This window comes from Rhamphochromis sp. 'chilingali' (genome assembly GCF_963969265.1).
Source record: "Rhamphochromis sp. 'chilingali' genome assembly, chromosome: 14".
Taxonomy (NCBI): domain Eukaryota; kingdom Metazoa; phylum Chordata; class Actinopteri; order Cichliformes; family Cichlidae; genus Rhamphochromis; species Rhamphochromis sp. 'chilingali'.
In genome coordinates, this window is record NC_137941.1 from 1,146,393 (window position 1) to 1,171,593 (window position 25,201).

Genomic DNA, 25,201 nt, shown 5'->3' on the forward strand with positions numbered 1-25,201 from the left:
TCTGATATAATCACACACACACATCTGTGTGTATTATTAACCTAAATCAGATGAAATGTGTGCAGCATGAGGGACAAATATTCTGGAAACATGACTTCCTGTGTCGACCACCAGGCCCGTGTTAAACACAGGTTACAGCGTTACGTGAAAAAACTGTATAATACAGCGAGAGACACAAGCAAGCACAGCGAACCAACCAAACAATTAATCCTCCTGACAACTTTGCTGGCTTTGCTGCCAGGCGGACTTACTATATCTGTTAAGGAAGAGTTTACCGCAACTCTGGGCAGAGAGGCTCCCAGGAGCATCTCAGCAGGGCCAAGTTTATTTAGCCCCGTGTTTGGACTTGTCACTGTTGGCCATAACACAATCAAAGGTTACTTATTGATCCTAATCACTACATTTCAGACAGTACTGATCACACATGCTCATACAACAAGTGTCACTGGTGGGTCTGTGCTTCCACAGGCTTCGCTGGTTTAGAAACTTCTTCCTGTTAACGAAGCAAGACGAACAGCAATCGATCGGTTTTACTTGCTATAGCAAAGGGAGCCGGACAGCAGCAGTCCTCTGCCCTGGTGTCAAACGAGTCCAAAGAATCTGCTTCCCCTCACACAGTTTACACAAACACCCATTGTAAAAAACCCCTATGGTGTCAGGCACTAGGTGTGTGTGTGTGTGTGTGTGTGTGTGTGTGTGTGTGTGTGTGTGTGTGTGTGTGTGTGTGTGTGTGTGTGTGTGTTTGGGGTATGTTTGTGTGACCTGCTCACCAAAAGGGTCATAAAGGCAGGAAGTTTGCTAAACAAGAAAACAGAACCCTCACATAGGATGTGCCTGTAATAAAACACTGCAGCCTCCCCCACGTTCAACAGGCTGGGGAGGGGTCAGAAACAAAGGAATGTCTTTGATCCTACAGTTTGAACCAAGACTTACACATTTAAGTAACACAATGACAACATTTAACAATTTCAACCTAACAGTCACAAACTTCATTAATATAATTGTGGATCATATTTGACCTAAATGTTTGGGTCTTGTGATTTTAAGCATGCAGGTTCCATTATAAACACTCCAGTGCCGGTGTATATATAGTATATACATGTACACATCCCCATATGTAAATATAGTATGTATGTGCGTATAGGTCCAGTGTAAATAAAAACCAGTTTATCTGCTTCTGCTCCCAGCTCTAACATGTACATAACAAATACACAGTACATATAGTTACAGTTATAGAAGTTACAGCACATATAAACATACCTGTTTATTTCATAATCAGATGAAAGCAGGGACCTCACAGCACAAGCATTACTCACAGCCTGTTGTAAGATCGTGGTGTACATTGTTATTAGGGGTGCAACGATACACAAAATTTATGGTTCGATACTTTGGTGTCACGGTTCGATATTTTTTCGATACAAAAAAATGTTCATGCCTTTTTAATTTGTCATTTATTAAAATTATAAATATATATTTTAACTCAAAAGTAGTTTTCAAATTTAATGTTGCGGAAACAACAAAGTAATAAAAAAATAATCTATCTGATGGAGGAATCACTCATCTTTGGAAAAGAGAGTTTATTACAGAGAAATGGCTCTTTCAAAATAAAAGCTCTACTATACGCTTCTTCTGGGCTATATTCTCAGCAGCATATTAAACATATCAGGTCCCCATAAGGAGAATCCTGTGCTAACGGCTGTCTAAATGACTCGGGTAAAGTTTGTAGCATGCGTGCTTGTTGTTTTTGTCTGCTTCCACTTGTCTTTGCACTAGGATGCTGTCGGAGTAAATGTGCAGTCATATTCGTTGTGTTCCCACTAGTGCTGTCAGCGTTAATCTGAAATGACGTTAACGCCACAACACGGCAAATCTCCGTTAACGAGCTGCCGCGGATCGCCCCGTGCCTGGGGCTGGACGGCGTCAACATGTTAACGAGCTAACTGCGCTAACACACTAGCTCCCACCCATGTAATTGAGCATTGCGTGGCACATCCAACATACTGTTTTACTTTAGTCCATGACGCGCTTACCTTCAGGGTCATACGTCACATGAAGACCAAAATAGTTCCAAACGCCACATCTGAATGAGGGTGGGGGAGGTTCAGTTTGCCATGTTGCAAGGAGATTAGCTTCTGTCTTGCTAGCTTGCCCTGCGCTCAGTGAATCTGCGCTCGACAGTGCAGCCTAGGCGGAGTAGTCGAGCGCAGATCCACTGAGCGCTCAACACAGACAGCATCGTCAGAAGGAAAGTTGATAAAATAGATTAAAAATTTTGTATTGTTCGATACATATGTGTACCGAACCGAAAGCACTGTATCGAACGGTTCAATATCGATACGAGTATCGTTGCACCCCTAATTGTTATATATAGTATGTTTTTTATTTTTATTAATAAAAAACATCAAGAAGTCAAACGCAAAAGGAGACCAGACCACGGGACATGTTTAAACGAGGTGGTCAGAAGTTTCTGCACGGATCTAGATTATTTATATCAAAACAGACAGAACGTCATGCTTTCACCCAAAACAACAGATCAAAGCGTCACATCAGCCAGAAGCTCTGCAGAGCAGCCAATCATGACAAAGCAGCTCATTATAAGCTGTGGATTCAAACTGCTCTTCATATTTTTGTCCAGCAGAGGTCAGCAGAGAGGACTGTGTTGGAAAGCTTTGAGTAATGAACCATTTTTCAATAAAAGCTTCACAAAACATCATAATAGGAACACACAGAACACAGGGAAGCACAAACACGACGCCTGAGTGAGGACAGAGGAAAACTGAGACAATATAAGGACATAAAGGTGAATAGGGAGGGTGGAAGGGATCATATATGACAGCACAATACACGAGGAGGGGCAGTGTAAACAGGAAAGAGAGACGAGACGCAAGGATGCGACACAGGACAGGAAACCTGGGCTGGGAGTAACTTAGAAGGAAAAAACACAACTAAACTAAAAACTACGTACAAAAAACTAAACCATTACAACACAAAGACATCAGAAACACCATAAACTCAACATGCAGACACACCTCACACCTCTACCAGCAACCGCCCAGTCTCACTCACTAACGTCGAGCAAACATTAGAAAAAAACACTCCAGTTTGAATATATCCTGACCAATCAGGTTTGCTGATCACTATTACTTTTCCTTTGGAGCTCACCTGGTTTGTAGCTCTGACAGCGCTCATCTTGGTCCTCGTTGCACCGAGGAGAAAAAGTTAAAATGCAGCCAAAGCTGCACAAACATGAGGTCAAATGATTGATCACTTACATGTTAAACAAGCCTGGAAAGAAAATAGGAAATAGACCTGCAAAGACATCAAGCAATCACCTCTTAGGTCACCAAGCTCAGTAAAATTCTTCAGTAAGTTGTTTCATTTAAAAACTTTAAAGTATACACTAGCTTCTCAGAACTGTAACATTTTATTTGAGCAAGCTTTGGAGTGTGTAAGGCTCATGGTGAGAGGTGTGATCACCTTTGTGTGCACTGTGGTTAACATGACCTACATACACATTTCCATCCAGTTATTTAGCACCACCCAAGTAGCACAAGAGTAGAAAATGTGTGTGTCAGGGGGCATCAGGTAGCATTTCATTCAGTTCAGTCATATTTACATAGTAACAAATCACAACAGCAGTTTCTTCCAGGCTCTTTGTATCATCCTGAAAACAGAAATAATGTTCTGCTGGTAAATGATTGGAGGTGTGTGATGCACCACCACCTGTTACATGCAGCGGTGCAGACAAAGGTGTGATATCCGTGCAGAAACTTCTGACCACAAAGTTTCTGTTGTGGGAGGCGTGTTATAAAAAGAGACGTGTGGAGTGGGGGGGTCACTGCAAGCCTGCAGCGTCTGTCCCACCATGATCTGCTGCATCCTTTACGTCTTTCTGCAAATCTCCCTCACAGGTAAGAAGACTGGCAGAGTTTCAATGACAGGATATTTTAGACCTGCGCTGAAATACAGTTTCCCACTTCTTTAAAGGCCAAAATGAAGAATTTTCTGTGGTCGCTGTTTTGATTTGACCTTTGCTCTCCTGTAAGGGGCTGCTGAGAGCGGCATAGTCGGTGGCAGGGAGGCAAAGCCCCACTCCAGACCGTACATGGTGTCAGTCCAGTATCGGGGAGTACATTCATGTGGAGGGATCCTTATTCAGAGGGACTTTGTTCTGACTGCAGCTCACTGCAAGTACGCTTTTTATATGGTGTATATATATAACTGTTTTTGTCTAACGGTGTTGGAGCGCTGCAACACACTGAGAAGACTGCATGGACCTTCATTTGTGTCGATATTATGATTCACACCATCCGTAGTATCAGTGCGACTGCAGACGCTTCTTTGAACTTTGTGTTTCTTGTTCAGAAATGAGACCTGGGGTTCTTGCACCGTGGTGCTCGGAGCACACGACATCACCAAGAAAGAGAGAACTCAGCAACGCATCGAAGTGGACGAGTATTTCGCTCATCCAGGGTTCACTGGACAATACGAATATGACATCATGTTACTGAAGGTAAAACTAAGAGTGTTTAAAGCTTCATAATAAAATGAATATTTGGGCTAACCTCACTGTGAAGCACTGTTGGCAGTATATCTGTCACGCTGCATTATGCAGTGAGGTAGGAGATATTATTTTAACCTAAAATCAGGAAGTAACTGCTCTCTCAAACACACTGTGTCCACAGTTGAAAAAGAAAGCCAAACTCAGTAAGAACGTGAAGACCATCGGCCTGCCTGAAGGAAAAACATCAGCTAACATGAAATGTGCTGTGGCAGGCTGGGGATGGACTACAGCTCATGACTGTCCCTCAAATGTGTTAAAGGAAGCCACAGAGAACATAGAGGCCACGTCTAACTGTGAAAACATTTGGCAGCAATATTTTAATTCTGATCACATGATTTGCACCAACTTTACCAAAAAGAGTGGAGGCGTCTGCCGGGTATGTCACATGTGAAGCAGACTAACTACTGAACGTTTAGTGATGAATAATAACTGCTACTGACTGAGGGAAGTTTTTCTGTTGCCTGTTTTGTAGGGAGACTCTGGTGGACCACTCATCTGCAAGAATAAGCTTCAAGGTGTAACAGCTTACACCTCACCAGAGGACTGCACTGATCTCAGCTACCCCCACGTGTTCACTAAAGTCCGTTTCTTCATCCCCTGGATCAAGGAAACAATGAAAAAATAAAGGATTTTTTTTCAGGCATTAGTTTCAACATGGTTAATGTGAAACGTCTGTATGTTTGAATAAAAAAGAAGAAGTGTCCTGAATGACCGAGAGAAGTGAAACTAAACCAATGTTGTGTTGGTAAAACAAACCAATCATTTGCTTTAACTGTAGTTTTGTCACAGCTGAACTGAGGTGAATTAAACTCGGTTCTCTTGTTAACGACTAAATAATAAAGCTTGAAACATTTTTGGCCTCCCAGAATCTCTTTTTTAAATTGTTTTTTAAAATAAAATAAGTTCAACATTTCAGAGACTCTTGTCACGACTCTTTTTCCCTTTGCTCTGCTCACCACACTTCAGATGGGCGAGCGTGCATGTGCGTCTTTGTGTCGTTTATGTGTGTGTGTGCACGGCCGGGCTTGGTTCTGAGGCTGGCTGAGCCCTGTGGGGTGGGCCCTGTGGGGCTGAATCAATGGCATCATTGATCTTCGCACAGAATATCAAAGAACCATTAAAAGTGTTCATATTTTTCTTTTTTGTTCTTAAATTAATTGATTTTTAACATGTTGTTTTTTAAATTTTATTTTCTTCTTTATACATTTTTCATCCACATTTTCAGTTTTGTTCAGATTTTGCAGATTTTTCTTTTTCGGGTAGTTTTTACCAGCCGACCATTAAACGTGTTAAAGCCTTTGAGTTTGTCAGTGCTGAACAAGGTCAGAGGAAAAGAACAGGAGAACCTGGGATCACACCTCGGATACGGAACAATTCAAAACTGGGAAACATGTGAAAGCAAGCAGACAATAACACACACATGAGAAACTAACAGTGTGGTTGGATAAATGAAAGAAGGTAAGGCCTTCCAGGCCGGGACACACCGACACTAAACTGAATGAAAACAAAACTGTGACACAAACAAAATGGAAAATAGATTTTTAAAAACACAAACCCTAACCAAAAACAAAGATGTGATGACGAGGGATGGATGGAAGAAGGTGGACTAACAAACTGAGGGACACTGTGATTCCAGGGAGGACTGTCTTCAGGTTTTCCAACACTAAATCCAGAATCCTGGAGACAGGAGACAGACAAAGGGCCTATTAGAGGACGCCGGGCCCTCAGGAAGTTGTTGTGGATGTTTATGACATATATACCTGTGTGCACCAGACATATACTCACATATACACTATGTAATCATATATACTCGTATCCTCTCTCTGTACATCTGCACTGGAGTGTTTATATAAATGGAACCACACTGATAAGCTTTTAACCTGCATGTTTAAAATCCCAAGATCCACATCTTTAGATCAAATATTATTCACAAGTATGGGCTGGGCTGCAGCTGGGAGCCTCTCTGCTGCCAGCAGGTGGTGAAGCATCCATCTCTACCCCATAAAGTAAACACACTTTGCCTGAGAGTGCACCTGGGACACTTGTTTCCCATCTGCAGTTGCCAAAACTGTGAAAAACCCTTCTTTAACGGGTATAGTAGCCCACCCCTGACAGCGAACCCGACAAAGCTGTCAGGGAGAGGAATTGTTTTCTCTTTGCTGTATGTTTGATCGTTTTCCAGAGTTCTGGTCTTAAAACTGTCAAAAAAGACCCAAATAAATGATTGATGTTGGGAACAGCTCGGAGAGTGATGGATGTGCCAGAAGGTTATGTAACACCAGGGATGGAGATTTAATCAGAACAAAGTGCAAAACTGACAATTGACTGGGGCTCGCTTCACTTTGCTTTTCTGCTATTATTTATCTGTAAATGTATGTTTCTGCTGTTCATGTGCTTTTGTGTATTAAACTCATTTACAAGAATTCTAATCTTTTCCAGAGGATCTTTTTAAATACACTGAAAAAAGTTGGATCACCACATCGTTGGTGGGATAAGGTTATCAGGATGGCTTCAAAATTTGTGACCACAAAGTCTGTTTCTGATTGTTCGGAGACATTCACACCAGTCGTCTGCTGCAGGTCGTTTTGCTGGGCTCTGGAACCTCCTCCTTGATCCTGAGATTGTGCTGAGAGACGCCGTAAACCTGGGAATGGCACGTGTTGATGTGACATCTTGGAGCAGTCGGACCACCCTCTGTAGGGTCCAGGTACCAGCAGTGACACTGACCCCAGCAAAACTTGTGCATTTGGATCAGGTGCAGTGTTGAGGTTTGACCTGTGGATGGCGCCACACTGACACCGCCCAGAGGAAGAGGAGCAGTGTCGCTGCTGAAAGTGCTCATCATCTTCCTCCCACTGATGGGTAAAGGCTCTGTCTGTCTGTGGGTGTCATGTTCCTGGAGCATGCATGTCCACCCACACATCACTGAACTTTTCCTTAGAATCAAACTAATAACTGTTTGCAGAAAACGCCTCCAATTCCACGGAAACCACAAATACTCGTCACAATTTTATGGCTTTTCTGTGGAAATATATAATTTTCAAGTAATTTAAAGCTAAATTATTGAAAACAATATAGTTTACTGAAGAAATGACTATTATGTATATATATTAAACACACACAGATAGATAGATAGATAGATAGATAGATAGATAGATAGATAGATAGATAGATAGATAGATAGATAGATAGATAGATAGATAGATAGATAGATAGATAGATAGATAGATAGATAGATAGATAGATAGATAGATAGATAGATAGATAGATAGATAGATAGATAGATCTCCTGCTCATTATGTTCTGTATATTCATGTCCATCTCACATCACTGACATTTTTCTTTAGAAACAACAAGCGAGCTCCGGAGAGAATAGAGTGGCACAAATGTGTGTAAGGTTCACAGTGAGAGGTGTGATCACCTTTGTGTGCACTGTGGTTAATTTGGCCTTGACACACACTTTCCATTCGGTTATTTACCACCAACCCAGACGGCTTACTTTAAAGCACATGCAGTCAACAGACAGCCGATGAGACAAACCCTCAGGACCAATGTTCAGGGTCTCATAAAACCACAGACAGTATAAAATATATTGTGTTTATATATAATTGAAAATATGAATATATGATACCTGGCAACTTGAACAACCACGGCAGAACAAGGCTAACGGCCAGATTAAAACACTGCACTCCCAGACTACTGCGGCCACTGACGACGTATCAGGTCTCACTCAGTCATGCCAATCGACTGGAGAGGCTGGTGAGCTCCTACGCGAGCACGTGGCTCGGACTTCCCAAATGCCTCAGCAGTGTTGGACTCTATACTGTCATTGCCTATCACTAGTCTGGTGGAGGACATTAAATGTGCAAAAGTGAGGCTTGAGATGTCACTTACGGCCTCCCGAGACCCCGGCCACATCTGTGCTACAGGCCAAATCTGCTCTTCACCGTCGTGACGTGGTGGGTCACGTCCAGCAGGGCAGAGGAGGATTTGGTCTTGGAGCAGTAACACCTCGGTGGCAACAGGCATCTGTAACCGAAGGTTGAAAAATGGTGGTGGAGGAGGTGCGTCGGCAGGAGGAAACAGTCAGACATGCCAGAGCCGTAGCGCTGGCCAAGCAGAGTCGCTGGATGAACTGGGAGAGTGTGGGAAAGAGGAAACTCTCATGGAGTGAAATCTGGGGAATGGGTCTAATAGACTACGTTTCATCCAAGCGACATACGATGTGCTGCCTTCCCCAATAAATCTGCAGCTGTGGTTTGGAAAGGACCCCTCCTGCCCCCTGTGTACAGTCTTTATAGTTATCCTGGTCACGTGCAGCTGTTGCTGCCTTCCCTGTATCAGACGGCTGACCGAGAGGGTGATAGCAAGGGCCATGGACGCGGGACTGGAAGGCCCCGCACCCATGATGCCGTTGTTGGAGGTGAGATCGGCCGAGCTGGCAGGGGAGTAGCGGCGTCAGCTGTATTGTGACTTTCTTCGAAGGTGGAGAATATATCATGAAGTAATATTTTAGCAAAGGCCATATTAATCCAGCTGCTAATGAAATGTGCAGGATTATAGGGTATTACCAGAAGTGTTTTGCTTGTAACAGTGCACACGCCTGCCCAGTGACAGTCAGAGTAAGATGTAAGAAAACACATTCTCTAGTGCTTATTGGCTGTGGATTTTGTTTTTCCGTGATAAACTGTATCAGAGGTTATTGCAATGCTTAGCCAGACTGAAACTGTGCAGACCTGCAGAGAACGTTGCCTATTTTTACTCTGCTAAAAGAGAATAAGAGGAAACAGATTGGGGGTGAAAGAGCATTGAGACTGTAAGTGAAGTGCAAACATGAGTGCCTTAGAAGGGGTTGAACTTAACTGTCACTGTTGCAGGATAATAAACTTTGCTTATGCAGACAGGGCAGGTTTAGCCCTTCAGCCCTTAAAATAGTGGAGCCTGTGTGCTTCCTCTATGGAGATCGACACAGAAGGTGGTCTTGTGTACATCCCCCCATGCATGTGCTTAATAAATCATTGTTGTTGACTGGACCTGCTCTGAGTTTTGGTTGTTCTTTCTCAGCACATCAAGAAAGAATCGGGACACCAGCCACTCAAGCACATGTTGGATGGTTGTAGGACCAGCCGTACTCAGGGCAGATCCACATGGAGACACAACCAGGTCCTCAGGTGTGTAGCCGAGAAAGTTGAGAGCAAAAGAAAATCCATCATTGCTCAACCTTTCACCAACCAAGAGGAGCGTCAGTATCCATCAGCATTTGTCTTTTGTTAAAAAGGGCTGACATCACTCGTGCAGCTAAGGCAGTCAGCTAACCGCGAGACACGCCCAGGATTGATCAACCCGTGGTGGGCCTGCCTCAACAGGGGGCTTCAGAATCATAGAAAGCCCAACACTAGAATTTTCACTCTTCTCCCCTCTGCTCCTCCCTTTTTCTGGGAGGCAGAGCGTACAGCAGGATCCGGCGGGAGGTGTGGGATGCCAGATCAGGCGCCCCCCTTCCGGCTCTCCTCGCTCCTATCTTGTCTCTTTTGTCTTACTTCTTGCTATCACCTTTTCTATCCCTTTGAAGAAGTGAGGCTCTTTAAATATGAAAGAGATAAGTAGAACTTTTGTGGTGAATTGATAAAATAAACTGTAGAAAACTAAACAACAGAAAGAAGAAGAGAAATAACATTATAACATAAACCAGTGACAGGGCCTCCTTGGGTGAGTGTCTAGTGATAATGGCCAAAACACCCGAGGAATCCAACGTCCACTACTGACGATGTGTCCTAAAATTTTAATATGACAATCCAGACTAGATTCCTAATCTCTAAACCCAACCAAGGAAGGTAAAGAGAAACTAAAAACTGGCAGAACAGCTTGTGATAAAAGACCGAAACAGCCTGTGAAGTTGAGGCACACAACGATGTCCCGCTGGTAAAGTTTCCTCATACCAGCAATCCCTCAAGACCTTCTGTATATGAAGCACTGCATCGTAACATTTCGTCCTTTTATTGAATCGTGTTTAGATATATTTATATACATAATTGAAAATATGAATTAATAATAATAATAAATGAATGATCCAGACTCTAATTCATCCTGAAAACAGAAATAATGTTCTGCTGGTAAATGATTGGAGGTGTGTGATGCACCACCACCTGTTACATGCAGCGGTGCAGACAAAGGTGTGATATCCGTGCAGAAACTTCTGACCACAAAGTTTCTGTTGTGGGAGGCGTGTTATAAAAAGAGACGTGTGGAGTGGGGGGGTCACTGCAAGCCTGCAGCGTCTGTCCCACCATGATCTGCTGCATCCTTTACGTCTTTCTGCAAATCTCCCTCACAGGTAAGAAGACTGGCAGAGTTTCAATGACAGGATATTTTAGACCTGCGCTGAAATACAGTTTCCCACTTCTTTAAAGGCCAAAATGAAGAATTTTCTGTGGTCGCTGTTTTGATTTGACCTTTGCTCTCCTGTAAGGGGCTGCTGAGAGCGGCATAGTCGGTGGCAGGGAGGCAAAGCCCCACTCCAGACCGTACATGGTGTCAGTCCAGTATCGGGGAGTACATTCATGTGGAGGGATCCTTATTCAGAGGGACTTTGTTCTGACTGCAGCTCACTGCAAGTACGCTTTTTATATGGTGTATATATATAACTGTTTTTAAAAAAGGATGTTATTTTAGCTGCTGCTGTTCTATCAGCAGTCACTGTGATAAAACTGTATCACAGCTGAACTGTGATACTGAGGACACACCATCAAGTTACATATAAATGAGTGGAAGGTGTTTGTGTGGAGTGATGGGTCACCACAGTTTTCCTGGGAGTCATTTTTCTAACGGTGGAGCGCTGCAACACACTGAGAAGACTGCATGGACCTTCATTTGTGTCGATATTATGATTCACACCATCCGTAGTATCAGTGCGACTGCAGACGCTTCTTTGAACTTTGTGTTTCTTGTTCAGAAATGAGACCTGGGGTTCTTGCACCGTGGTGCTCGGAGCACACGACATCACCAAGAAAGAGAGAACTCAGCAACGCATCGAAGTGGACGAGTATTTCGCTCATCCAGGGTTCACTGGGAACTTAAACAATGACATCATGTTACTGAAGGTAAAGTGAAAAAGTTTAAAGTGACCTGATTCCCTGTGCACTGGGTTCATGTGTTGAACTGATGCAGGAGCAACTTTCACTGATTCTCTTTGACAGTTGAAGAAGAACGCCACGCTGAATAAGTACGTGAGGACCATAGGACTGCCTAAGAAGAATGGGGAAACACCCGCCAACATTAAATGTGCTGTGGCCGGCTGGGGACTAACCAGAGCTAATGGATCTCGTTCAAATGTCCTAAAAGAAGCCACAGAGAAGATGCAGTTCAGCACTGAGTGCAAACACATTTGGCAAAAACACTTTAACTCTGGTCACATGATATGCACCAAGTTTACCAGACGGGACGGAGGTGTTTGCCAGGTAACAAAATAACAAAAGCAGCCCAGCAGCTAATAACTCAAATACAGGTTTAGTCTTTTATTCATGTAAAATGTGCAACCTTTACACAGATCGCTCAATCAAGTCTTTCTTTGTAGGGAGACTCCGGTGGGCCACTTATCTGCAACACAAAGCCTCAGGGTATAACAGCCTTCACCTTGGCAGAGGACTGCAATAATCCACAGTACCCGCATGTCTATACTAAAGTCAGCTCCTTCATCCCGTGGATCAAGCAAACAATGGAGGAGCAGGAATGATGCACGAGTCAGAGGAGCAGTAAAGCATATGTTCTAAAAACGTGTGGTCTCATTCATGATGGTGTAATAAAAAGCTCAAAGCGTGCCTCTTCATTCTGTCCTCAGCACCTTCTTCACATGTCATTTCCAGCTTTTATAAACTTTTCTAGATTCACTTCCAGCGCGTGTCTGAGTGGGCGGGGTCTGATCACAGGTCTCAGTCATAGTGCAAACTTTTGAAGTTGAACCGTTTTCTGTCTGTGAAGCCAGTCATCTGCAGAGAAAGTGGGAAACAGGTCACCTTCAACCTTTTACCAAAACTGCTACGACTCTGACTGGACAGAAAAAAGAGAAAACAAACTGACCTGACTGGGATCTCTGGTGAAATATCTTTTCTCTATTACCTGTTGAAAGGTTTAATACGAGTCAGAACACACGTACACGTCAAGAGAAAGGACTCCCATTAATGTGAGACATTTATCCTCCAGGTCTATGATTGAAAATAAACGTGAAGCCCAAATGATGTTTGTCCCTGTTTGACAGCTCTCGATAAATCCACACGTGTAACCGCAGCACAAAGACGGAGGTGCACACACGCGTGTGATGCTGCGTCCACACTAATGCATTTTTGTTTGAAAACGCAACCTCGTCTCTCCGTTTTGGCCTCCCGTCCACACTGAGACGCACACATTTGAAAACAGAGACTTTCTAAAATGATGACGCATGTTAGTCATGTGATGCAGTCATGTGACTAATTAAACAAAGATAGCAACAAAGAATTCTTTAATTCTCACTCACTGTTGCCACTTTGTACTTTTGTGTTACTCGCAGCAACAACTCCACCTCATTGTGAGTCCATTTAAAACACTCGCTGCTTTTCCTCCACATTTTGCCGCGACGTTTCGAAGAGCCGGAACGGCGTTTTCATCTGAAAACATTCCCCCCTAACCCTAATCAATCTGGGCTAGTGTGGACGCAGCCTGAGTCACGGCCTGCCTGACAGACCGCAGTGACGCAGCTCACAGCTCTCACCTTGTCAAAGAACCTGCTGAGTTTCACAGCGTTTGAGGTGCCTGCAGCCAGGTATCTGGGGTTGGTGCAGTCCTGGGAAAACAACACAACACCAAAAGCGTTCAGCTCCCGCAGTGAAACTGACCACAGCAGCTTCCACATGTTTTATTTTAGGCTGGAGGACCAGACACAGGACAGAGAGGAGCTTACTGATGCTGTGATGTTTATGATACATGTGTTGTTTTTATTGTTGCGAACTAGGATTTGTTTTTGACTGAAAAACGTAGGTGGTGTGTGAGTGTGTGAATCGCCGCTTTATTTTCATCATTAGTCTAGTTTCCTTTTTTATGAGTGCTAAACATGAGTTGTGCTTTATGTGAGAGATAAACAATGAATGAAACGGATTCATTGGTTTAAAGGAGCTGAAGCTGAGAGCTCGTAGAGCAGAGTGAGGCGACTTACAAGATTGATTTCTTCTGCATTGAAGTCTTCGGACAAGAAAGCCGTCCGAGTGAGGACTTCACTGCGCTTGTTTTCTGGAATTTGGTCAAACTTGGTCCCGATCAACAGCAAAGGCACCGGATTCTCTGCAAACTGCTCTCTGTCATAGTCGCTGCAGTCAAATATCGAAGCTTCCACATTAGCCATGTTTTCTGTTTATTATTCTGAATGAAGACGGGCGATGTCGAACACACAGATCTGCTCACCCGTTTGAAATAATGACTCCAGTTGGAGAGGAATCCTTATTCAAAGCTTCCAGTGACCAACGGTACAGATTCTGAGAGGACTTCTTATTGGTCAGATCGTGGACCAATATAATTCCTAAAAGAACCCAAACATGAAGAGCATGTCTCAATAACACGTCACTGATGAAATCAATGCTTTCAGATCTGTCTGTAAGTGTTTACCGTTAACCGAGTTGTAGAAGACTGCTCTCGTGCTTTTGACGCTGCTGGCGTTGCCAACGGATCCTCCAACATCCCAGAGTTCAATGTAGAAGGTTTTCTCCTCTGGGGTTCCCTCCTTATAGTCTTGAACCTGGAGTAGAATAATTATTTCGACATCAATAGCTCATCGGGCGCCATCTCACTCTTACCTCTCTGCACATGCCTAAACCATCCCAGCCTCGTCCCTCTGATGGACTCATTTCTAAACCTGTCCATCCCGGTCACTCCCACCGAACACCTTCAGCTCTACCTCCTATCTTTTTGTCAGTCACCAAACTATACATCATAGCAGGCCTCATTACCTGCCCTCTCACTCTTGCTGCTATCCTTCTGTCACAGATCACCCCTGACACCCTGGTATTTAAACCTGTGCACCTGTTCCTTTCAGGTTCACCGTTACACCTGTCTCCCTCTCGTTAGTGTGTTCTGTCGTGTTTTATGCGAGTTTAAAATAAAAGGCCAGCAGGGCTTTGTAAAGTAGAAGATGCTGGACCTGCTTACCCGCACATCTACAGAGCAGCCAACAGTCCACGATGGATTTCCCAAAACTTGATTCTGACATAGCAGATGGACCAAGGAAGACTTGCCAACCCCTGCAAAGAGCACAAAATGATACTGGATAAAAGGAGCTGATGCAAAGCACAGCAGGTTAAACATTTTTGTGTAGCTGATCGATATTAATGGATTTAAATTATGAATAGACTCTACAGCTGCTGCTGACTGGAAGACTGACCTCCACCGAAACATCGAGTCAGTTTACGACAGACTCGGCTTCCAGCAGAGCACATCTCCGGAACAACATCAGTGAGTATCCGTAATCATCTGTAGGGTGTGGCTCTCTGATTCGGCAAAACGTGTTTCTGTGGAATTTAAACTCTTGATGTGGAATCGTTTCACACCCAAACACTCTACTTACATCCACCTGCCGCAAAGTGACCGATGTAAAAATGACGGGTATTAAAATTCAGCGTCGCTCGCCGATGTACCTTTATTGTGAAAATTACCCGTGAGCTTAGACATGACAGGTGTGTTACGTGATGTTTATCCGTAGCTTTAACTGCCACAGCAGCAAACTGACCACAGCGTCGGTCTCCTACTTAAAGATTAAGAGTTTTATAAGTGAGCGAGTTCCGTTCAGAATAAGCAAGTGTCCTTATAAATAACAGCAGACAGTAGTAAAGGTTTTGCTTGTGAAAATAGTTCATAACTCACCGGAATCTCCCAAAACCAACACTTTTACCCTGTCAAGAGAGGCCATTTTTTGATAGACGCGATCAGGAAGTAAACAGTGTTCTTAAAACCACGCCCCATGAAAACAAAGCCATGCTATTCGCCAACATGCCCGTCACTCAAGCTTCTTCGCTTCTATGGGTGCAGTTTAGTGCAGCCGGGCCAACATTTCAGTTGGCCCGGGTTTATTTTTCATTTCCGGGGTCGTCGTCTCAAAATAAGAAGTGAAGCATGTTGGCTAACCCAGCAGCTAAAGGACCGTGACGTGCGTTTGTGTTCAGTGAGTTTTAGCGGTGTTTTTGTGAGTTAACGTCAGTGTGTGTGACTCTGAGATGACTGTTGGCACATAAACAATAACCGGTAAGGGTCGCGTTAACGCCTGCCGGGTTTCTGCAGGCCAACTCAGTGTTAGCGCTTAATTTAAATAAAAGTAACTTTATCGAGCTTTTATTAAAGATAAAGTGTGAAATAATAAGATGACCGGTAAACTATTAACACGCCGTCTTTCTATTGTGGTGTATTACATTAAAATGTACAATAACACCGGCAAACCGGATGCATTATGTTTTAGTCTTTGTTTGGATCTAAGCTAAGCTACGCTAGCTGTGATTGATGATTTGACATCGATAACGCGGCCGGGATTTTTCTCCTACTGGGTTAATGTGCTCTAGTATACCTTACACTTCCCTCTTAAATTTAAAGTTTTATACTTGGATAACTCTTCTGGCCCTGCTCCTCATCCCTGCCTTCCTGATGTTCTCCCCGCTGTCGCACTCTGCCCTGCAGCTCTTTCTCTCCAGACCCAAAGATGATTGAACCAGCGGTACTGACCGAGGTCCCCGCAGCTCTGAAGCGGCTGGCCAAGCAGGTCGTGAGGGGTTTTTATGGCCTGGAGCATGCTTTGGCGCTGGATGTGCTGATCCGTAACCCATGTGTGCGTGAGGAGGACATGCTGGAGCTGCTCAAGTATGACCGCAAGCAGCTGCGCTCAGTACTCAATACCCTAAAAGCAGACAAGTTTGTGAAGTGCCGCATGAGGGTGGAGACGGCGCCCGATGGCAAGACAACGAGACACAACTACTACTTCATTAATTACAGGTTTAAATCTCTGCTGTGTGTGTGTGTGTGTGTGTGTGTGTGTGTGTGTGTGTGTGTGTGTGTGTGTGTGTGTGTGTGTTGGACACTTTAGACTCAGTAGTCTTATTTCTGTCTTACATCTTTTTAGGGTACTGGTCAATGTGGTCAAGTATAAACTGGATCACATGCGACGACGCATTGAGACAGATGAGCGAGACTCCACCAACCGCGCTTCCTTCCGGTGTCCCTGCTGCTTCTCCACCTTCACCGACCTCGAGGCCAACCAACTCTTCGACCCTATGACAGGTAAAGGTGCAGACCAGTGCTGCTATACTGTAATATTCAACACGCTTGGATTTTTGAAAGCATTCTGGCAGTTTGACGGGACTTTAGTCCAGCTTTTATGGGATGAATAATTAATTAGAAGCTTCTTTACCGCGGGCGGGGAGAGTTCATATATATTTAAATAGCATGCTGCGTGCACAGAGAAACTTGTCGTTTTCTGAGTATTTGGTGCAGGTGGACGGCTCAAAACGGTGAGCGTGGTGCCTCAGCTTTGGCTCTTTCCTGTAGATCTTCACTGAGTCTTAAACCCTTTGGTTTGGAGCAAGGCCCCACATATTTCTGCTCCTCAGTAGTTTGTTTTTAAAACCAAGCATAAAGTAACTGAACTCGACGTGCAGTGTCAGCAGGAGGGAGGACGACACTCTTCATCTTTTTTTTAAAAATCAATAGATGCAGAACTTTCTCCCTCTGTGGACGTGTTTGCCCCTCTGTGATTATCCTAACCTGGTAAATCTGGCTCTCAGTTTATCTGGAAAATGTTTGGAGATATAATATGTGGGGAAAGCGAGGCAGGCGCTCACGACTGGCAGTGATTCACAGTGGATGTACAGAAATGAGTTTGTCAAAGTTAAATGAAGACTTCGGTATTTCATTGATACAAGGATCACTTTGTGATCTGATGTGTTGTTTTTTGTTTGCACTTCCATTATGTTGTGTGCTCCTCAGTTCACCTCTAGATGGCAGTAACAGCACATAGCAGGATACATTTAATGACAATTCCTCCTAATGAAACTATAGTGTGAACAGAGGATCGTGTACGTTATAGAGATAGAAGCATGAATTTTTGTTCATTGTCCATTTAATGCAGAGTTACTTCTAAAGCTGTGTGTGAGTGCACTTTGTTAGCAGCGCTACGTGGACATGAAAAGACTGCCATTGAAGCTAATGACGTGTACGTGGCTTTGTATAAGCTCCAAGTCGTACGCTAACATTCTGCCATGTTAAAGTTCACTTTAAATGTCTGTTATTTGAATAAGGATGAGTCATAAGCCTCACACATACTTGCATATGCTGCATAATGATGAGCTCTGAATGACACAGACCAAACGTAGGTGACCATGAAACAGTTTGTGCACTTTAAAAACCCAGAATCTTCACTTTTACGTCAGATTTAAATAGTTGGTAATCAATGACTTACAGCGGCCATGATGATGTCAGTACGCGCCCTTACCCGAACATTTGCTGTCTCCCTGCAGTCACACTGGAGCCACTCTCACTTTGCTGTTGGAGCTCGGTGCAGATATCCAGCAGGATTTTATTTCTGATCTGATGTTTTAAAGTGCTTCCTTTCCGAGCAGTGCACATTACTGTATTACGCAGGATGCAATGCATTTTGGGAAAATGGCCTCTCTTTGAATTTGGTTTTAGAGAAATTGAAGCAACATCCCCAGAACTGATGAACTGGGTTGTATGTGTGTTTGCTAAAATCCATCCATTCTCGTTCGCTTATCCTTGTCAGGGTCACGGGGGGTGGAGCCTATCCCAGCTGTCATAGGGCGAGAGGCGGGGTACACCCCGGACAGGTCGGCAGTCTGTCGCAGGGCCAACATGTGCATTAAAAATCCTGATTTGCATTAGAAACGTTGTCCACGTTGCGCTCTCTCTGCAAAGGTTTGTATTTGTTTGTGAGCTGTTTTCATTCATAAACTGCGGCAGCTTTAAGCTGTGACACCACGCTGACTGCCTGCCAGGGTCGGGGCTGACTGCCAACCATCCGGCTCGGCTTCTAGGACTCACACAGGAGTGGTCAACAAATCATTAAAGATGGTTTCTCATTTTCAGTGAATAATTCTGTCCAGTACTTGTGGTTTACTGGGATAAATGTTGTAAATAGTTGATGTTGTTGGCTGTCAGGTTGATTCACTGTAGAATCACTATGTTAAAATGTGGGTGTGTTTAAATGATCGAGCTCTAAGAAAAGACACAAATGGGACAGAATAGATGTGCAGTCTCGTCACTCTGGATAAATGAGCCATCAGTGTGTTTGTGATGACACGCCTCACGGTTCCTCTGCACCGCTTCCTGTCTCTGCTGCTTTGCCTCGGTCAGGGTTCAGCCTTCGGGTACCTGCAGCTCTGCTGGTAGTTTGATGGGCTGTTTTTGTCGGGCCAGCAACACTCAGCGTAACCTCACGAGGATCGGACACGACACTGCTGGTCTTCCAGCTCGTTCTGACCCACAAAGGAGAGCCGAAGCCCTGCAGCTCTGTTTTCACAGCGCGCCGTGAATGTTCTAACACGTGATCTTCTTTCCACTCACTCCACCTGACGTGCTCATTCCTCACCTTCGGCCAACATGTTCTCCACCTTTGTACAGGAAAAGCAGAATGTTTCAGTGCTGAGCCAGAGACCAGTGCCAGACCATTATGAACGTATTAATCATATTTACGTGATTTACTTTGTAATGATTTTTTCCAGTAATCTCAGCTTGGTGCCGCTTGGCACACATCGAGGATAAATAAGATCTTAATGAGGTATTTACCACTTTAATCTTAAATGCACAAACAACAGTTTGTACATTAATGAGACGCTGTTGCCTTTCAGTTGTTGAGCAGCCTCAGCTGTAACTGTTCACTTCATTTGCATTAATCTGGAGGTGCTTTAGTTGTAATAGTAGTTTTCGGGGTCTCTCATACACATAAAGCAGGCGTGAGCTCTGCGCTGCTGCTGGCACGGCTCCCGTTACTGAAGCTGAAATCGGCCAGAGAAGCAGATGGTCGAAGCGTGCCCTTCTCTTAATGGTAGGAAGCAAGTGTGGTGCGCACAGCATACAGTTTCCCTCGCAGACGTTTCCTGTTTAATGCAAGAGTCTCTGTCAGCGCTCTTATTCCTGTTGTGTCGACACAACCACGCCCAGCCTCCATGAAGACCAAGCCTGACCCCGATTGGTTATAAATCACCAAAATCAGAGCACAAATGGCACCAATGGCAACCAGCAGGTTCACTTCCTGTGATATATCAGCTGGTATGTAAAGTAGTTGGGGCCTAAACTTCTCTGCTGGTTCGGTCCATGCAGCGCCCTGTAGGCAGGTCTGTAATGATTGTTTTTCACCTGCAGGTACATTTCGCTGTACCTTCTGCCAGACGGAGGTAGAAGAGGATGAGTCGGTCTGTCCTGACGCCAGGACGCTCGTGGCGCGCTTCAACGAGCAGATCGAGCCCATCTACGTGCTGCTCCGTGAAACCGAGGACGTGAACTTGTCCCATGAGCTGCTGGAGCCTGAGCCTGCTGAGATTCCTGCTCTCAAACAGAGGTCAGTCTGCCTCGCAGCATCGCACTCGTCCGAACAGCTCACCGCAGTTAGCGGTTACGCTGTGGTGAGCTGTTGTCTGTAGCCACAGGAGGAACCGAAACGAGTGAACTGGGCACATTTTTCAGACTTAATCGTGTTAACTTAGCTGTAAATATTATTCGCTGACTCTTTCCTGCAGCCGAGAACGTGCTGCAGCATCAGGAGCAGCGAGCGGCCCGCACCGCGAAGCCTGGTCGAACAAAGGATCGACGTACGCTGATCTGTACACCCAGAACGTGGTCATCAACATGGACCAGGAGGAGCAGCAGAAACAGGCTGGCGACAGCAAGGCGCCAAAGGAGAGGCCGGTGTGGCTGACTCAGAGCACCGTACAGGGCGCTTACAACGAGCCGGACGTCCTCAAGAACCGTAAGTACAGCGCTGTCACTGCAGCCGCTCTCAGCTGAGGCGGATCAACGAGTCTGTGACATCTCTGTGATGGTTGTTTCATTTGTAGCTCAGTCATTATATTCAGACACACTAAACATAAACAGATACTGTTTAGAGCGGGTGTCCAGTTCCAGGCCTGGAGGGCCGGTGTCCTGCAGGTTTAGATGTGTCCTAGATCCATCACAGCTGACTTAAATGGCTGAGTGACCTCCTCAACATGTCGTGAAGTTCTCCAGAGGCCTGGTAATGAACTAATCGTGTGATTCAGGTGTGTTGACCCAGAGTGAGATCTAAAAGCTGCAGCACACCGTTCTCATCTTTGTCTCTCGTGTAGAGTTTGTTAAAAAGATCCAATTTAAACGTCTTCACTAAATACAATAACATTTGAAAATGGACTCACAGAGTGGGATGAAAAACGTCTCCAGAATGTGCAGCTCGTTATTGAAGATGAATGAATGTAATCGTACTCTAAAGCACTGCAATCTCCGACTCCGTGAATTAGTTTAAGTTTAATTCAGCGTGAATTTCCTCCCAGACTCGGCGGCTGTTTATGTGATCGTTAATTATGAATGATGTTTCTCGTCCTCAGAGGGTTTGGTGTTTCAGGAGCGGGTAGCTTGGATGCTGCATGGACTGCAGAGAGCGCCGTTTTTGTGCTTTTCATCTCAGTCGGTGCTCAGTCTGTAGCTGGAACAGGTTATTACAGGTCAGCCAGGTTACCTCCATCTGTCAGAGCAGCCCTTCAACAAGTTTTCTTCTAATGACATTGGATCCTTACCCAAGGGCATGCAGCAATCAGACCTGGCCAGAGTACCGCTGAGCCATAATTGCCTAATTGGAATAATCAGGGCTTGGTTAGTGAGTGGCTGAGGCAGGATCACTCATAATAGAATCCATTCTTATGGAAATTACAAATTAGACATGTGGGTTGTGTTTTTGTCACAGGTGTGTCTCCGTTCATCTGCCTGCGGGTTTTACCCTGTGCTTAAATCCTGAGCGTGCATCGAGCTGTAAACGTGTGTTTCATGATCTGGTTTACTGAAAGAAGAAAGGGTCTGACTCCAGCTCCTAAATACAACTTATTCATTTGAACGTGTAAAGAAAAACCCAAATTCTGATACGATGCATCAAAAAACAGAAGATGTGGAGCTTCTTTGTCCTCAGCTGCTGAGAGGGAACGAGCGCGTCTTCTGTGCTTGCTGGTGGGGATGTGCACCTTGGCTGTTCTGATGATTTCAGTCAAGCGTGCGGAGCTTCAGCTGGTGAAAACTGAACACTGGTGTCGGAGGCTGTGCACCTGTGGGTGCAGGCTCTAAAGATGGAGCAGCTCTTTCAGCCCACACTCACTGGCTGACGTCACCCGCTCTGCCTGCTTTGACATCAGCGGGGATGTGGCACCTGCTACATCTACATAAAGTCAGGCTGGGCTCGAGCTCGCACGCCGAAACTGAAACGGTGCGCTACCATTCGTTAGAGAGCTCCGAGGGCTTCCCTGGGGGCAACTGCCCACCGTGGAACTGCCAGGCTTTTAGCATTGTGCCGGTTGAAACGCCAAGATGACGTTAAGCCAGGTGGTGGTTGGCATAGCAACTGCAGTTTAGCTCGTCTGAGCTGATTTCAGCAAGTTGGGAGGAAGTAGGAGAAGAAATTACCACTCGTGGTTTCCCGCCTCTCTGATAGGCTCCGCTGATCCTCAGCCAATGTTTCTGTTCATCTAGTTTCCCATCTGTGTAGACCAATCACAGAGCACGTACCTACCCTGGAACAGGTATCGATAAAGAAACCTGTTTCTAAGAACTTACTCACTCACTCTGAAGCCAGCACATTTCTTTTAAAACGGATTAATGTCGTTATCGGTCGTTCTTGGAGATCTCACGTTTATGTGTTGCAGCTGTTTGTCCCAGGCCACGCCTTCTTTTTGCGTTGCTGTGATGAAACATGGCAGCACTGAATGTCTGCCAAGAAACCGTGCAGGTGCTGTGTCATCCAGCCTACGCTCCAGTGAGATGTCCTGGATTGGTTAGAAGTTGCATCATGTGATGATAAATCTCGACCCCATGGTTACCTTACCACATGACACGGATGCAGAATAACAGGGTTGAAGAGCAGAGCTGTGTTGAAGTTGTGAGTTAAGCTAAAAATGAGAATGTGATCTAATCTTAATGTGGTTTTCACAGGTGGTGGCGTACCTGGAGCCCAGGATGGAGCGCCTGGTCCTGGCACCAGTCAGGTAGATGAAAACGAGGAAGTGATGCGCGCGCTGCTAATCCACGAGAAGAGGAGCGTTGCAGGCGCCGGTGCAGGCGGAGCCAGCGCCGCTGCGAGGGCTCTCACCTCTGCCAACGCCAGTGACTCAGACAGCGACACCAGCGAGTCGGACGACGACTCGCCCCCGGGTCCTCCTCCTGCCGCGGCCGCGCAGCATCGGGGCCAAGAGGAGGATGATGAGGACGACGATGAATTTGAGGAAGTGGGCGATGAGCCCACAGTGATGGTGGGAGGCCGGCCCTTCTCGTACAGAGAGGTGAGCCAGAGGCCAGAGCTGGTGGAGCAGATGTCTGCACAGGAGAAGGAGGCCTACATCGAGATGGGCCAGAACCTGTACCAGGACATGTTCTTCTGAGCCAGTCGGTCACAGCGTGGGTTCACTCCGCTGTGTCAGTGGGCATGTCTGTGCACACAGCTCGTTTAATCATGCTGCTCAAGTATTCAGCCTGCTTCAGCGTTCTTCGTTCCATTAATGAGGACGTACTCCGACAGTGTTGCCCCCCCGTGTAGTATTCTGACCCAAGTATTTTTAAATCTCCGCCCTACAACCCCAGAAGGAGCTGCCTAGCTGCACAGTGCCAACTGTTTTGTCTTTAGTTTGAATCTTGTTGCCTGTTTCTTTTATGTCCCGTTTAAATGTATCAGGTGTTTTACTCAGTAAATTTCAGCGCTCAGTTTCGTGGACGAGGAAAATAGATTTCTGCAAACAAGCACATGCAGCAGTGAGCTTGGAGAACTGGTAGAGGTGTGAGTGCTGGAGCTGCACACTGATGGAGAACTGAAGAACCTGCGAGGACGAAGCAGCTGGCTTTACGTTCTGTGATTTACTTCTTCTTTTTGTCTGAAACAAGTTAACAGACGGGACGTTTAAAAACTGGTCTCAGGCAGACGGAGCATGTGGCTAACAGTGAAACATTGCTTCTTTGGAGCAGTCTGTAATAAAAAGATACTGTGGTGAAGGAGGAGAGTCTTTATACCATAAACATACTTTTTGACCATCATGTTGTTCCTGTCTGCTGTCACCAGGGGCGGTGTCATCACTGTGGTGTTTCTCAACGTCTTTAGGCTCAGTGCTTCCAGCTCTGAGCGTTTCACATGTCATACTCAGAATGATCCCTGTGAGTGTCGCCTACTGCAGCCAGTGACCGTATCAGATGACAAAACTTCTGTAAAGGTCATAAAACTTGAACGGCAAACTGCACAAATGCCACAAAGAAAAGCGACTAACAATCTTCTGCAGTGTTAATCTTGGGTTTTACATGTTCCAGCTTGTTACTGTTGCAGAGGCTAAAAACGAGAAGTGGGAGTTGCTTTGTCGACAGAGGAAACGTTTTGTTTGATTTATTCTGTGTTGCCGTAGCTGCAGTTTCAGCAGAGGCTCAGCAGCAGGTAAGAATAAAGCTTCTTCATCACCAAGTGGAAACGTGCACTTTGCACACCTGTCACTCTACCTGGGCTTCAGTGGTTTTAATAACGTTTGACTTTGTCAGTTTACCCACGTAAAACCCTGCGTCATGTGATCTGGTTTCATCTAAAACTTAATGTGAATTAGAAGAACGCGGCACTTCCTGCTGATTTTAAACCAACACTCTGATAAGCCGCTCCTGTTCGGGCTGCGTTCAGCATCAGTTACCACGGTGACAGCTGCTTTCATGGAAATTGTGCACTCGTCCTCTGTACCAGGTTAGAAATGTAAATTTAGCCTAAAATCAGAGTTTTCATTGCGGTGGTGGTGGGTTTTGATCGCCATGGTAACATGTTGAAAACATAATGTGGAAGTGAAGCGTTCGCACAGATTCCTGTACGTACAGGGTCCTGAGTGTTGTACACGTGTAACCTGTGCAGCTCTCTGTCACCCGTCTCTGTCTGGTTGGAGCAGGCGGTGCTCACTTGATCCATTTTGTGGGGAAGAAGGACTCGAATGACGCATAAAATACTTTTTAAGTGCACTGAGAAGCCCGTTTTGTTAAACCAGCTAATGCAAAGAAAGCCTACCTGTGCTGAACTTCAGAGGACAGAAGTCATCATGGACAAAAACAGTGAAGTGAGTGTTTAAAAAGATGTCGCATACCCATAATCCTTCATCAACGCAAACGTAGCACCATTGATTTCACACAAGAGTTTGTAGGTTTTACATTTTAGTCCAGATTTCTGTGCAAACGTTTCAACAACGAGCTGTTCAGAAAATAAACCCCTTTGTCTTCATCACAGAGATCACATGTGTATATATGGCAGGGGTGTCCAACTCCAGGCCTCGAGGGCCGGTGTCCTGCAGGTTTAGATGTGTCCTTGATCCAACACAGCTGATTTAAATGGCTGAATGACCTCAACATGTCCTGAAGTTCTCCAGAGGCCTGGGAATAGCT

At 45.1% G+C, this 25,201-nt stretch overlaps 4 protein-coding genes across 8 annotated transcripts; 3 read left to right on the forward strand and 1 right to left on the reverse strand.

The window, feature by feature from the left end:
* Positions 1-3,819: 3,819 nt before the first annotated feature.
* LOC308410590 (granzyme B-like) lies at positions 3,820-5,371 on the forward strand. The gene is made up of 5 exons (XM_080904010.1): positions 3,820-3,911; positions 4,047-4,191; positions 4,366-4,513; positions 4,686-4,940; positions 5,037-5,371. Exons 1-5 carry the CDS (start codon positions 3,866-3,868, stop codon positions 5,187-5,189), a joined length of 747 nt encoding a protein of 248 aa, XP_080760136.1. The 5' UTR covers positions 3,820-3,865; the 3' UTR covers positions 5,190-5,371.
* Positions 5,372-10,829: 5,458 nt separating this feature from the next.
* On the forward strand, positions 10,830-12,296 carry LOC308410501 (granzyme B-like; the record flags this gene model as incomplete). Its single annotated transcript, XM_080903857.1, has 5 exons — positions 10,830-10,898; positions 11,034-11,178; positions 11,517-11,664; positions 11,761-12,021; positions 12,138-12,296. Exons 1-5 carry the CDS (start codon positions 10,853-10,855, stop codon positions 12,294-12,296), a joined length of 759 nt encoding a protein of 252 aa, XP_080759983.1. The 5' UTR covers positions 10,830-10,852.
* A 12-nt stretch (positions 12,297-12,308) lies between these two features.
* rabl3 (RAB, member of RAS oncogene family-like 3) lies at positions 12,309-15,596 on the reverse strand. 2 transcript variants are annotated; one of them, XM_080903858.1, is made up of 9 exons: positions 15,446-15,532; positions 14,967-15,093; positions 14,735-14,826; positions 14,195-14,324; positions 13,994-14,108; positions 13,749-13,899; positions 13,308-13,379; positions 12,641-12,679; positions 12,309-12,549 (listed from the first exon to the last, which is right to left on the reverse strand). In XM_080903858.1, exons 2-9 carry the CDS (start codon positions 15,019-15,021, stop codon positions 12,493-12,495), a joined length of 711 nt encoding a protein of 236 aa, XP_080759984.1. In that variant the 5' UTR covers positions 15,022-15,093; positions 15,446-15,532; the 3' UTR covers positions 12,309-12,492. The 2 variants fall into 2 exon arrangements, with proteins under 2 accessions (XP_080759984.1, XP_080759985.1); XM_080903859.1 differs by lacking the exon at positions 14,967-15,093 and having other exon boundaries at positions 12,311-12,549; positions 15,446-15,596.
* Positions 15,597-15,602: 6 nt separating this feature from the next.
* Positions 15,603-23,798, forward strand: gtf2e1 (general transcription factor IIE, polypeptide 1, alpha). 4 transcript variants are annotated; one of them, XM_080903854.1, is made up of 6 exons: positions 15,603-15,743; positions 16,250-16,561; positions 16,689-16,846; positions 19,943-20,138; positions 20,317-20,546; positions 22,745-23,798. In XM_080903854.1, exons 2-6 carry the CDS (start codon positions 16,272-16,274, stop codon positions 23,188-23,190), a joined length of 1,320 nt encoding a protein of 439 aa, XP_080759980.1. In that variant the 5' UTR covers positions 15,603-15,743; positions 16,250-16,271; the 3' UTR covers positions 23,191-23,798. The 4 variants fall into 4 exon arrangements, with proteins under 4 accessions (XP_080759980.1, XP_080759981.1, XP_080759982.1 ...); XM_080903855.1 differs by having other exon boundaries at positions 15,615-15,728; XM_080903856.1 differs by having other exon boundaries at positions 15,678-15,823; positions 16,250-16,429.
* Positions 23,799-25,201: the final 1,403 nt, after the last annotated feature.